The sequence below is a fragment of the Bombyx mandarina genome, chromosome A1 (genome assembly GCF_030267445.1).
Source record: "Bombyx mandarina strain Sakado chromosome A1, ASM3026744v2".
NCBI lineage: Eukaryota > Metazoa > Arthropoda > Insecta > Lepidoptera > Bombycidae > Bombyx > Bombyx mandarina.
Genome location: NC_143234.1, coordinates 17,293,045 through 17,306,281, shown reverse-complemented (window position 1 = coordinate 17,306,281; position 13,237 = coordinate 17,293,045). Strand labels below are relative to the sequence as shown.

The window sequence follows — 13,237 nt, the reverse complement described above, 5'->3', positions numbered from 1 at the left end:
TGTGGACCTATTTCGTGTTCGATATTTAGCAGCTACTGTGTTTTTAGTTGGTCAAAGATTGCGTTTAAAGACACACACACATGCTTGTGTTTCACACTAAGCTTTTTAACACTTTTAAACTTTAACACTTTTTTAAAACGTAGCAGTTCAGGAGATGGTCTTGCTCGATCCTTTTGAAGTAACGTTGGGTGTTGCAGCAAATTCTGGTATATGTAAGGAAGTCAGTGCTGTACGTCTCAAGTCGAGATCCTATCTTCTCTAAAGAAGGAGGAAATTTCAGTTACGTTTGCAGGTTTGATAAGAGACTGTCGTCAAATAGCCAAATAGGAGCATCAAGGTTGGCGAGAGATTAAAAATTGACCCCTATAGAGAGTCACGATAGTTGGTTGCTCTCCATGGCGGCAAAAGGTAAATGTTGCTAGTCTAGTCTCCTACAGAGAATGGAATTCTTAATGCATTGGCCATAGTACGATAGACAAGGTTGGCCTAATCAAACTTTTAACCGACGTTTTATCGGTACTATTTTGTTTGTTGTCCAAACGAACAATCAGAAGCAATAAATAAAGAAAGTGATTTGTAATAAAACTAAATTTAATAGAACTAAATACAAAAATGCTAAAACTTCTTGTTGTAAGATTTAATATGCTACGTCCGTGTTATGTCACTCTTCGGTAGTATTATATAAGCGATTTATAGATCCTAGAGGTCCCGCAGTAGTCGAAATTCTACTATAGTTAATTGGAATTTTAAGTTTGTACACTATTATGATTGTATTTTATACTTCTATAATCACAAATTTCGCCAAGACTACACTATAAAAAATATTAACAAAGACAAACAACATTTAATCTCATTTTGACAACAGACGTCAAGAACAAAAGTTTGACAATAAATAGTATGCATGCGTGTGTGCGTCAAATACAGGGTATATAGTGTGTGTAATGTTTTCTTTATTGATTTAATGTATCCTTTATGCATTATTTTAAAAAAATATTAGCATTGTGCACTTCTTCTCTATATTCTCTATAACTGTGGAAATTTTCATACTCCTCCGTCTGCGCAATTTTCGTAAAAAGGGATACAAAGTTTTTGCTTCACGTATTAATATAGTAGATATTACGATAGAGGGTTACTTGGATTGCCTTTTAAGCCAGTAAGAGCACAAGGCCCCTCTGATGGCTAGGGGTGACCGTCGCTAATGGGCATCAGCAATGTCAAAATGCTGTCTACCGATTACGAATTTTGCACTTGTAAAAATTAAGTTCATGATTTTGTAGTATGTGTCGTTTTTTAACTAAACCGTTAATGTTTAAAATAATCGGAATTCCAGCACGGGTCGGAACGTGACCGGGAATATGCATGGTAGTGTCCTCGAATCAGGCCGTCTCTACTGAATACGCAATGAGAGGATGTTTTGTTTTTAACTTTACCTTTTTAATTATGAAAAGAAAAAAAAATACTGTTAATAATGGTAAACTCAGTTATTTTTCGCCGATAAGATATCCTATATTAATTTTGTATTTTTTTTTATTGCTTAGATGGGTGGACGAGCTCACAGCTCACCTGGTGTTAAGTGGTTACTGGAGCCCATAGACATTTACAACGTAAATGCGCCACCCACCTTGAGATATAAGTTGTAAGGTCTCAGTATAGTTACAACGGCTACCCCACCCTTCAAGCCGAAACGCATTACTGCTTCACGGCAGAAATAGCCGCGGTGGTGGTACCTACCCGTGCGGACTCACATGAGGTCCTACCACCAGTAACATACTTGTCGTCTTCATTTTCATAGCAAAACCATTCGCCATCGGTGCGCGGTTGATTTTCACCAAGTTCCTTCAACTTTTGTTTTGAACACAAATGTCACCAAATGCCACTTTAGTTGCATTCCTAGTCTCTAGAATTAATTCCTCTCTTTTGTGCTTATTCAGTGCTCTGATTTATCCTTCATCTAGCCAAGTTAATAAAATAATGCTCGGTAATACAGTGACATGGCACTACATATGTCCAAGGGCGAGAATCTCTTTGGATTATATGTAACTAGTCAGGTCATAAGTATTGTCACACAGTAAAAACTTTTCATTTAGAATGCTGGCCACAAAAATGTTTATTGAATTCGAATTTCGAATTGTTCATGAAAATAAAAATGTATACTTTTTAGAATTTTACTCATTTTTAAACATGGAGTGGACGCTTAAAGAAGACCGTGTTGCAGTTATTGCGTTGCATCGTTGCGGTTACGCGCCAATTAAAATTTTTAACATACTGAAAAATTTTAATATAACCAAAAGATTCGTTTATCGTACCATCAAACGATACAATGAAGACTCTAGTGTAGATGACAGGTCAAGAAGTGGTCGCCTTCGGTCTGTTAGGACTCCAACAGTGACAAAAGCTATTCAAAAGGCGCGAATTCATTGAAATCCCAAACGTAAGCAGAAACTGTTGGCCCTTCAGATGGGGTTAAGTAGAACCACGGTGAAAAGGGTGTTAAATGAAGACTTAGGGCTTCGGGCATATCGAAGAAAAACAGGACATCGTTTGAATGCTCGTCTAATGGACCTGAGACTGAAGAGACGCAGCGCTTTGTTGAAGCGATACGCGGGAAAAAAATATCGGGAAATTCTTTTTTCGGATGAAAAAATTTTTACCGTAGAAGAGAGCTACAACAAACAAAATGATAAGGTGTACGCACACAGTAGTGAAGAAGCAAGCAACCGTATTCCGCGTGTCCAACGAGGTCATTTTCCATCCTCGCTCATGGTATGGTTGGGAGTTTCTTATCGGGGCTTAACAGAGGTACATTTTTGTGAGAAAGGTGTAAAAACGAATGCAGTTGTGTATCAAAATACAGTCTTGACGAACCTTGTGGAACCTGTTTCTCATACCATGTTCAATAACAGGCACTGGGCATTCCAACAAGATTCGGCGCCAGCTCATAGAGCGAAGAGCACACAAGACTGGCTGGCGGCGCGTGAAATCGACTTCATCCGGCACGAAGACTGGCCCTCCTCCAGTCCAGATTTGAATCCGTTAGATTACAAGATATGGCAACACTTGGAGGAAAAGGCGTGCTCAAAGCCTCATCCCAATTTGGAGTCAGTCAAGACATCCTTGATTAAGGCAGCCGCCGATATTGACATGGACCTCGTTCGTGCTGCGATAGACGACTGGCCGCGCAGATTGAAGGCCTGTATTCAAAATGACGGAGGTCATTTTGAATAAACTTTAGTGTCATAAGAATCTATGTTTTGTTAAGTTCATTTTGGTATATGAATGGTTACATAATGAATAAACTTGTTTCAATTATTTTACATTAAACATGTGACAGAATTTATGACCTGACTAGGTATATACATATTAGTATGCTTTTGATCACATTAAAATTAAATGTTAAATTAATACCGGTGGCAGGGCGCCTTATTAGAATGGTAGGGCGTATTATGAGATGGCACGGGTGGTATCACAACCCTGCCTATTTCTGCCATGAAGCAAGCAGTATTGCGCAAAAAGCTGAGATTTTGAACTCATGTCTCAAGGTGGGTGGAGGCATTTACGTAGTTGATGTCTATGTACTCCGGTGATCAATTAACACCAGGTTAGCCATGAGCTATTTCACCCACCGTTAACAAAAAAAATAGGAACAGTAAATAAAGTTTATTTTCCGTATATTGTTCCAGGAGGCGGCCTGAACAGCGGCGTTGTCCTCCAGCGATTTCCCGAAACAAACTGGGACGACGTACCATTTCACGACGGCATAGGATGGGTAAATATTAAATGAAATAAAAAAAAAATTGTTAATTCAACCATCAAACGGGATATGAATGGGGCCCCTAGCCACAGGCAATAGCTGTTAAAACTATGCACAGTTGTTCGCAGCTTAGTGTACAGGTAGCGTGCAATGCGTATCAACAAATAGGTTTGTATTTCATGTTACATTTTCCATAAGCCGCAGCAATACAGCGGTTAATGATAAGCTTTTAATAATAATAAACATTTATTCCAAACACAAATTTACCAAAAACGAAACAAAAATTAAAAGAAAAATAACGAGGCTTGGAAAGGGTACCGGCTCAGCAATGCCTAACACTACCGAGAAAATCGGTACTGGGGCGCTGATCTTCCGCCAGATCCTGCGGCCCTACGTGCACACCAGCATCAGACCGACCAATCATTATCTGAGCTTAGAATAACAACAATAACTGCAACAACAACAATGAAATACATATATTAAATTATAATAAATTACAATTGCAATGCACAGTTACAGCGCGGAATAGTTAAAATTGATATTTTCGAATTTAGTTTGCACATTCAGAAGATATTCTTTAAAATTTGCTTTAAAAGAACTTAGTGTTCTCTGGTGCCGGATAGGTGGAGGATTGTTCGAACATTTAGAGGCCAAGTAACGGAAGCTACCTCCAAACGCAGCAGAGCAGTGTCTAGGAGTCGCTAACACTTGCGAGCGTTGACGCGATTGCCTATCGCCATCTCCTAAATAATTAAGCTTAAGATGCAAATAATTCGGTATTTACTGGTGGTGGTAGGATATCTTGTGAGTCCGCGCGGGTGGGTACCACCGCCCTGCCTATTTCTGCCATGAAGCAGTAATGCGTTTCGGTTCGAAGGGTGGGGCAGTCGTTGCAACTATACTGAGACCTTAGAACTTATATCTCAAGGTGGGTGGCGCATTTACGCCGTAGATGTCTATGGGCTCCAGTAACCACTTAATATCAGGTAGGCTGTAAGCTCATCCACCCATATAAAAAATAAAAAAAATTGCAATTGCTCTTGCTCTTGAACAAAATATTCTTTTTATTTAAGTTCGTTTTTTAAATTTTAAATTCGTTTTCTTTCGACTAGTTTTGTCAGCCGCAAGGATGGGCTCTATCGACGGAAAGAACGGAGCCGCGGTTCTACGTGTCCGTGCTGACGGACGTGGACGCGAACCGTCATTACTGCGCTTGTTTGTGCTTCAACGAAACTGTTGCCATCACGCCAACGAAACCCGCAGACGAGGTAAGTGACGTAGAGTCCTTTTGTGGTAGAGAAGCTTTAACAAATAGTCTCTTTCTATACGTTCAATGAAAATCAAAGAGGAACGTTTCACTACTAACGTTACGTTGCTACGTTTTTTTTACCGGTGGTAGGAGATCTTGTGAGTCCGCACGGGTAGGTACCACCACCCCGCCTATTTCTGCCGTGAAGAAGTAATGCGTTTCGCTTTGAAGGGTGGTGCAGCCGTTGTAGATGTCTATGGGCTCCAGTAATCACTTAACACCAGGAGGGCTGTGAGCTCGTCCACTCATCTAAGCAATAAGAAAAATAATAATATAGATAATTTTAAAACTAAAAAACACTCTTAAATATAGAACCAAACTAACAATTCATGATTTCTGATTTATCCAGTGGATATTTGTGCGTAATTAAAACGAAACAGAAAAAAATGTTGTATTATCATCGGTCCTTGATGTGTGTGCCAATTTAAAATTAATCTCACGTCTTGAAGTCGATAAAAATAACGTTCAAATATTCCGTTACATATAATACAAAAAAGCGTACATACAATCCAAGCTAATAAAAGCGTATTAAGTAAGATTCAGCGTAATATTCTATCAGCCCATAGTCGCTGCTAGACACAGACCTCCCCCAAGCTTCGCCACAAAGATTGGCATAATCAAAGAAGCATAATAAAAAATCTAAAATTTTCATACTAAAATGATACCTGCATAGCGGTGTTACAGAAAAAATTAAGATTAACGAAGTCCTATGTCATAATTAAGGATCCTTGAACGTTGACCTAACTGCGTGGATGTCATGATTACAGTCATACAATGTCACAGTGACATTATCGCCAACGCTTTTTGCTTCCGTTGTTGTATCTGAACGCGTGGAAGTCCTTTGTGATGTCAAGGATACATCTCATGTGTGAAGTACCTACCTCCTGTCCTACAATAAACAGCATCAATATAAAGTTTTTTTTTGAAACTCGGGAAATCCGATTACTCTCCGCTGTTACTATTGATTGCTGTATGTTTTTTTTTTATTTCTACCTAACCACTGGTAGCCTATAGGGCTATTCCAGCTACTCCCGGACGGGTGCTTATATAAAAAATACTATTTTCATATAATAAAAGTACTCGGTAAGCCGCGTATCGTACGTTGCTAGTACTATTATTTATGACAGAAAGATTCCTTTGGAATGACATAAACAGCATTTCAACGATTCTAGAATATTCTAAATTCACTTCTTTTCAATTTTACTTCATTCTTTTTATGGAAAAAAAAAACATTAAAACGGTCCGGATTGGTACAAGCTTTTCAAAAAAGTTTCTGTTTTAAGACGTAAGAATTTACGTAGGTATATAAAGAGTAGATACATAACATAACGTGGTGCATTTCACTGCCCTTAGCTGAGATATTCTCCTTTTGTTATGGATGCAGAAATACACACGGGACAGGGACAAGGAATCACCAGACCTCGATGCCCAATAACTTTAAGAAAGATAAGTTACAGTAATCAACCAAAAATAACGATATAGGCAGGTACAAAATACGATAATTGCGTTTTATTTTAAATTTAAGTCCGGAAGATCGTTAGCGTGTCAGTATTTGAAACTGTTTAACATTAAGATATATTCGTATGAAGGCAGATTGAATCAAACAAAGACAGGAAACACACCATAAAATAAACTTAGGCGGATACAAAGAAAGCGCGCATTCTTAAAAAAAATTTACAACATGGTAGCAAAGAGGTTCATAATTATTTACCATCACTCAGCGTTATCGATAAAACCTATTAAATTGTTTTGGAATTTGAATAAAGACATGAGAGAGAAATATAAACAGAGCTATCTTTAATCGGCCTCAGTATTGTAAAGCACAATGTTTAATTAAGTTGTCAAGTTTCGATTTAGGAGAATAAGTGGATATTAGAGTCGGTTTTGTTTTTTAAAGGTAAAAAAATCAAGATAAAACAGAAGATAAATAAAAAGAAAGGTAACTAGAAGAAGGTAAGAAAGGTAAAGGTACTGGCGTGGCGTTAGGACGTTATAGGTCTGTACATATTGATGTTATGGTGTTCAAGTAAGAGGTTTCATTTTTATATAATTACTAGCTGACCCGGCAAACATTGTTTTGCCATATATAAGATTTCTAGGGAATTTCTAGTGTAGAAAAAAAAACTAACTTATTGTAAGTGTGTAAGGATGTGGTAAATGAGTGAAAGAGGTATGTAGTGCTGTGAAAGATGAGGGAATATATAATAAAAATAACAAAACCTCATTCAACCACATAATACCTCATTATAACAAAAAAAATGTCCAAATAAAAAAAAATGTTTTTTTTTTTTTTTTTTTATTGCCTTTGTAGGCAGACGGGCATACGGCCCACCTGATGGTGAGTGGTTACCGTCGCCCATGGACTTCAGCAATGCCAGGGGCAGAGCCAAGCCGCTGCCTACCGCTTAATACTCTCCACAAGCCTCGTTTGAAGAAGGACATGTCATAGCGCTCGGGAAACACCGTGGAGGGGAGCTCATTCCATAGCCGGATGGTACGTGGCAAAAAAGATCTCTGGAAACGCACTGTGGATGATCGCAGTGGCTCCAGGTAGTATGGATGAACTCTACTCCGGTGGCGGGCGGTGCGATGGTAAAAACGAGATGCTGGTATCATCTCGAACAATTCCTCAGAGCACTCCCCATGGAACATACGGTACAAAATACAGAGGGAACCGAAGTCCCTCCGCAGACCCAGAGGCTCCAAACGATCCGAGAGAATGGGATTATCGACAATCCGAACGGCCTTCCTCTGTATGGAGTCAAATGGAAGAAGCTGGTATTTGGGAGCCCCAGCCCAGAGATGGGAGCAGGTGCTTTATAAAGCAAAAGTCTTTGTTCAGGCGTGAAGTACCGCCTCGCTCTGTTGAGGACTCCCAGCATTTTGGACGCCAACTTGGCTTTGCCTTCCAAATGACTCCGAAACTGGACATCGCTCGAAATGTCGACCCCAAGTATCCCGATACTCTCGGAAGGTTGCAGGGATACTCCTTGGAATTGCGGCGCCATGACAAAGGGGTCCTTCTTCGCAGTGAACGCGCAAACTTGTGTCTTTATCGGGTTGAATTGAACCAAGTTCAATTCACCCCATTCGGAGACTCGCCCCAGAGAGTTCTCCACTTCAGACACAAGTTTTGATCGTCTCTCTTGCACCACGCTCCGAGAGAGACTCTGATGGCCGATATATCGCGCATCCCCCGTGCTGTCATCCGCATAGCAATGCATGCCATCAATAGACAGCATGTCATTGATATACAGGATGAAAAGCGTGGGGGAGAGCACCGAACCTTGTGGAACGCCAGCGTTAATGGTCATGGTATCAGAACAGTCACCGTCTACTACGAGCGTGATGCTCCGCCCATCCAAAAAGCTAGCGATCCACTTGCAGAGACCCTCGGGGATTCCGTAAGATGGTAACTTCGATAGAAGTGCCCTATGCCAGACCCTGTCGAAGGCCTTCGCGATATCAAGGCTCACAGCAAGAGCCTCGCCCTTGCTCTCCAAGGCTTCAGCCCACCTGTGAGTAAGGTATACAAGAAGATCGCCAGCTGAGCGACCGTGACGGAAACCGTACTGTCGGTCACTGATCAGCTGGCGATCCTCCAGATACTTCAGGAGTTGTATATTAATTATTCGCTCCATCACCTTGGAAAGCAAGGAAGTTATCGCGATAGGCCTATAGCTCGATGGGTCCGACCGGTCACCCTTCTTGGGGATAGGGTGGACGTGGGCAGTCTTCCATGAAGACGGAACCCTGTTAGTGCAATAAGAGAGGCGATACAAACGCGTTAGCGCAGGCGTCAGCTCAGGGGCGCACGTTTTCAGAACCACTGCAGGGATGCCGTCTGGCCCGCTTGACTTATGGACGTCCAGGAGTCGGAGTTCCCGCCTGACTGCACACTGTGTAAAGCAGACAGGGGTGGACAACCCTAATCATTTAGGGGTATGAAAAATAGATAGTAGCCGATTCTCAGGCTTACTGAATATGCATAAAAAATTTCATGAGAATCGCTCAAGCGGTTTCGGAGGAGTATGGGAACGAACATTGTGACACGAGAATTTTATATATTAGATAAAGAACAAGTATTTCTAAATGAAATCATTGAATTAATTGTGAAGAGGAACGGATTTCAATAAAAATGGAAAACAATGTCAACTAATATTTCTCGGTAGGCCGCCAGTCTCAATGTTCGGAACTTGTATGTATATATTATTGTGCAGACTAAATTGGAACATTTTGTTAGAGCGATTTAGGTATCTGTCAAATATCTTGTTTTTTGATAGCTATCGATACATGTGGTACCCGGCATAAATAGGCACATCGGTGATGCGCATCCTTGCAGGTTCACAATATATGGTATACTTTGGTATGAAAATCACGTGAGTCGTCAACTAGTTATAAAAAAATCGATACATATTAATTTAAATACAACCTCTAAATCACGATTCACTAAAGCACTCACCAGTTACAAAACAACTAACAAGATCTCCGTGTTTTGTTCGAGAGTAAAATTCGCGTGCCTCTCAAGAGTCAAACGATTTTAATTTATCACAAACCGTAACATTCAATGACATTAAGTAATACGAGTGACAACGGTTTCGTTTCACCGACCACGCTCTGTGGTTAACCTAGCTATGTCATTACAGATTCAGTAAATGATTCTAAGAGAAAAACACTAGTGGTACACACATGAAAAATCTGTCCAAGTAATACCTATAGATTTAAGGCCCCGCGATGACAGTTCTGCAAAACAGTTTTGAAATAAAGCAATTATAAACAAAAAACTTCAGTCCTTGACACGTATGATATATCTATATATTAATACCTGAAGCAAAAACTTTGTATTCCTTTTTACGAAAATTGCGAGGACGGAAGAGAATGAAATTTTCCACACTTATAGAGAATATAGAGAAGAAGTGCACAATGCTAATTTTTTTTTTAATTATGCATTATTAATACATTAAATTAATAAAAAAAACATCACACACTCTACCATGTATTTGACACACACGTATATACTCTTACATACACACATACTATTTGTTTACTGTCAAACTTTTGTTATTGCTTAGAGTCTGGTCAAATTGAGAAGAGGTTACTTAATATTGTTTATCTTTAATTTTATTTGTATATGTAGTCTTGGTGAAATCTGTGATTATAGAAATATAGTAAATAGTCTTTGTCTCGTTGGCAATAGAACAATAATAATTTTAGAGCTTATAATTTCATTTCATTATAGTCGAATTTCGACTACTGCGGGACCACTAGTTCAAGTTAATTAGACATCTTGAAGTTGGTGGAAATTACGTCGAAAGATTCCCTAGCATAGATAAATAGATATAGGTCATGATAATAAAAACTTGTTTAAATACGTACATAGTTCTAAGCACAATATCAAATTCAAAAGATTTAAATTAAAAAGAAAAAACAAATTAAACAGAAATAAGAGTCTGAATTCCATTCGAAGAATCGAGGAAGTGATAGAACTAATAGTGGATCTTATCAAAATAGAAATACAAATATAGGTTAAGTCGGTTCAGGGATTATAACCGTTTATAGCCCTTTCATCGGCTACTCTAAATAGTTTTGCTTACGGACGGTTAGTCGTAAAAATGTCTTATATTTAGACTTTCTTGCTATTCATATGAAAATAATCTCGGTATTGCCGCTTCATAATTTAAAATTATGTGTAGGTTTAACGTACGAAGGGAAGCTTATTATTCCAAAGGTTTTATCATGAGAAGACCATTTTACGTATTACTTGGGTGCCATCCCTATAGGTTCATCCCAAAAAGCTGTACTAATTTTGAAAAAAATCCTAATGTATGTATTTATGTAATGTATTTTACATTATATTACGTAAATTTTCATTCCGTCACTACTTTCAGTATTACAATTTATTTGAAATTGAACCATTGTAGAAATTCCCCATTCTTGTTGGCCTTGCTGAAATAGTATTTAGCGACTGACAATTTTACCATAATCCGGTTTCTATTCCAAGTTGGAGTCAGAATTTTTGTTAAAGATTTTAGGAATTTACGGTTTGGACTTAATCGTTCATGTCCAGTATGTTATGTATTTCCAGTAGCCAGTAGGAAAAATCCCTGATTAGGGCTGCCATGTATATGTGGTGGTATTAATGTGGTCGTCGTGGCCTAACGGATAAGACGTCCGGTGCATTCGTGTTGAAGCGATGCACCGGTGTTCGAATCCCACAGGCGGGTACCAATTTTTCTAATGAAATACGTACTCGACAAATGTTCACGATTGACTTCCACGGTGAAGGAATAACATCGTGTAATAAAAATGAAACCCGGAAAATTATAATTTGCGTAATTACTGGTGGTAGGACCTCTTGTGAGTCCGCACGGTTAGGTACCACTGCCCCGCCTATTTCTGCCGTGAAGCAGTAATGCGTTTCGGTTTGAAGGGTGGGGCAGCCGTTGTGACTATACTGAGACCTTAGAACTATATCTCAAGATGTGTGGCGCATTTACGTTGTAGATGTCTATGGGCTCCAGTAACCACTTAACATCAGGTGGGCTGTGAGCTCGTCCACACACCTAAGCAATAAAAAAAAAATAAAAAAAATCTAACGCTTGATTGTCAATTTCGTGCCCAGAGACTTTTATTGATATGTCGTGGATTATTATTTACATTATTAATGTCGCTCACCTGTCCTGGTGAAACTGGAAAGGCCTTCGGGCCACCAGTAATCCTTCAATCATAAAAAAAAACATTATTAATAAACTGGTTTTTCATTCTTTGAAATATCTGGTATAAATTGACACATTCACTAGCTATCCACCTTGCGACAAATGTAAACAATTGACGGCACACAGCAAATCTCTTCAAATATAAAGCCGAATTCCCGGCACAATTTTCAATGAAGCGAATATCCATTTTGCAAATCCGATAGGAGGGACGTCGTTTCGCGGTAGCACTACGCGAGGCATAATTAAAATTAGCACTCTTCATTAATTCACATTTCGTAATATTTGTGAATGTAGTTAGCGTGTCTATACCCGTCGTGTAAGTCCCAATGGTTCCAGTTTAACGACTGTTTCTCTTTTCAAACCGGAAGGCATTACTGCTTCGCAGCAGGCAGTGTGTTGGTTCCTATCCATGAGGACTCATAAGATATTTTACCATAAATAATATAAATTTATTACCTGTTGTATATACCATATACATACTTTACAGGAAAATAGTTCGGGAAAACGTAACCTACGTTTATTTTCCCTTGTTGTTTAATATGAATACTATATCTACTTAAGAGACAAACCACGGCTAAGTAAATTTAGTAAAACAAATGGGAAAATAAAATTTTAATAATTTTCATGGTTATTCTGTAGAAGACCAAGCATTTTGACACATCAACCCAAGTATGATGAAAAGTTATAATATTCACAAAAGGCAATAGAAGCATGTCTGTTGTTACAAAGTTTTGTTATCAGCTAAAAAATCTGACGTTGCGTCGAAATTCGTCCTACAAACAGGTGAGAGGGAAGCAACAGAATATCTTGATAGCTTTCGGTCACGCTTAATGCATGTGTATGCAGGGAACGTCGTTACATGTGCATTTACAATACTGCCTGGGATTGGGGCGGAAACTACTAATCAAATCAAGCAGGTGCACTTGGGGATAGAAGGGAAACTGTTTTTGTCCGGTCGTTATTGTGGGACGAGTGTATGTGAATTTCGATTGGACATCCACATACACATTTTATCTCTGTTAACTTTCACAAAAATACCCAATAATTTTTACACGAACAAGAATTCTCGTTAAGATCAATGGGTCCTTTAAAAATACAACATAATATGGAATGATAATGTTACACACAAAAGCTTTCGTTCACAGAAATGTCATAAAACCTTTTTTCGTTTTAGCGTTACGTAGTTGAGTTTCCGAAAATCGATGTCCCCGTAATATATAGTGTTAAATGTAATATGGTGGAGGTGAATTCGTGAGCGAATAAGAAACACGGTACGACCCTATACTTAAATGTTCACATTTATAGAAAGTCAACGTGACTGCGAATTGTGATTTGGTATTTGTGATTTCATTTATATCAAGGACGGATATAAGGATATGGCCTTATACAGAAGAAATAAGTAGAAGGTCTGCCAAATGGTGTATATGAGTTTGCCAATCATGATGTACAATAGAATATGAA

At 38.8% G+C, this 13,237-nt stretch overlaps 1 protein-coding gene across 2 annotated transcripts in view; it reads left to right on the top strand.

The window, feature by feature from the left end:
- The window catches only part of Sbf (SET domain binding factor), a 75,765-nt gene that overhangs the window by 4,530 nt on the left and 57,998 nt on the right, over window positions 1-13,237 (top strand). The window contains exons 2-3 of one of the 2 annotated variants that reach the window (XM_089739965.1): window positions 3,681-3,766; window positions 4,864-5,019. In XM_089739965.1, the coding sequence (XP_089596091.1) occupies window positions 3,681-3,766; window positions 4,864-5,019 (242 nt within the window). Of the gene's footprint in view, window positions 1-3,674; window positions 3,767-4,863; window positions 5,020-13,237 lie in introns of both variants that reach the window. The other variant, XM_089739964.1, reaches the window with a different exon arrangement.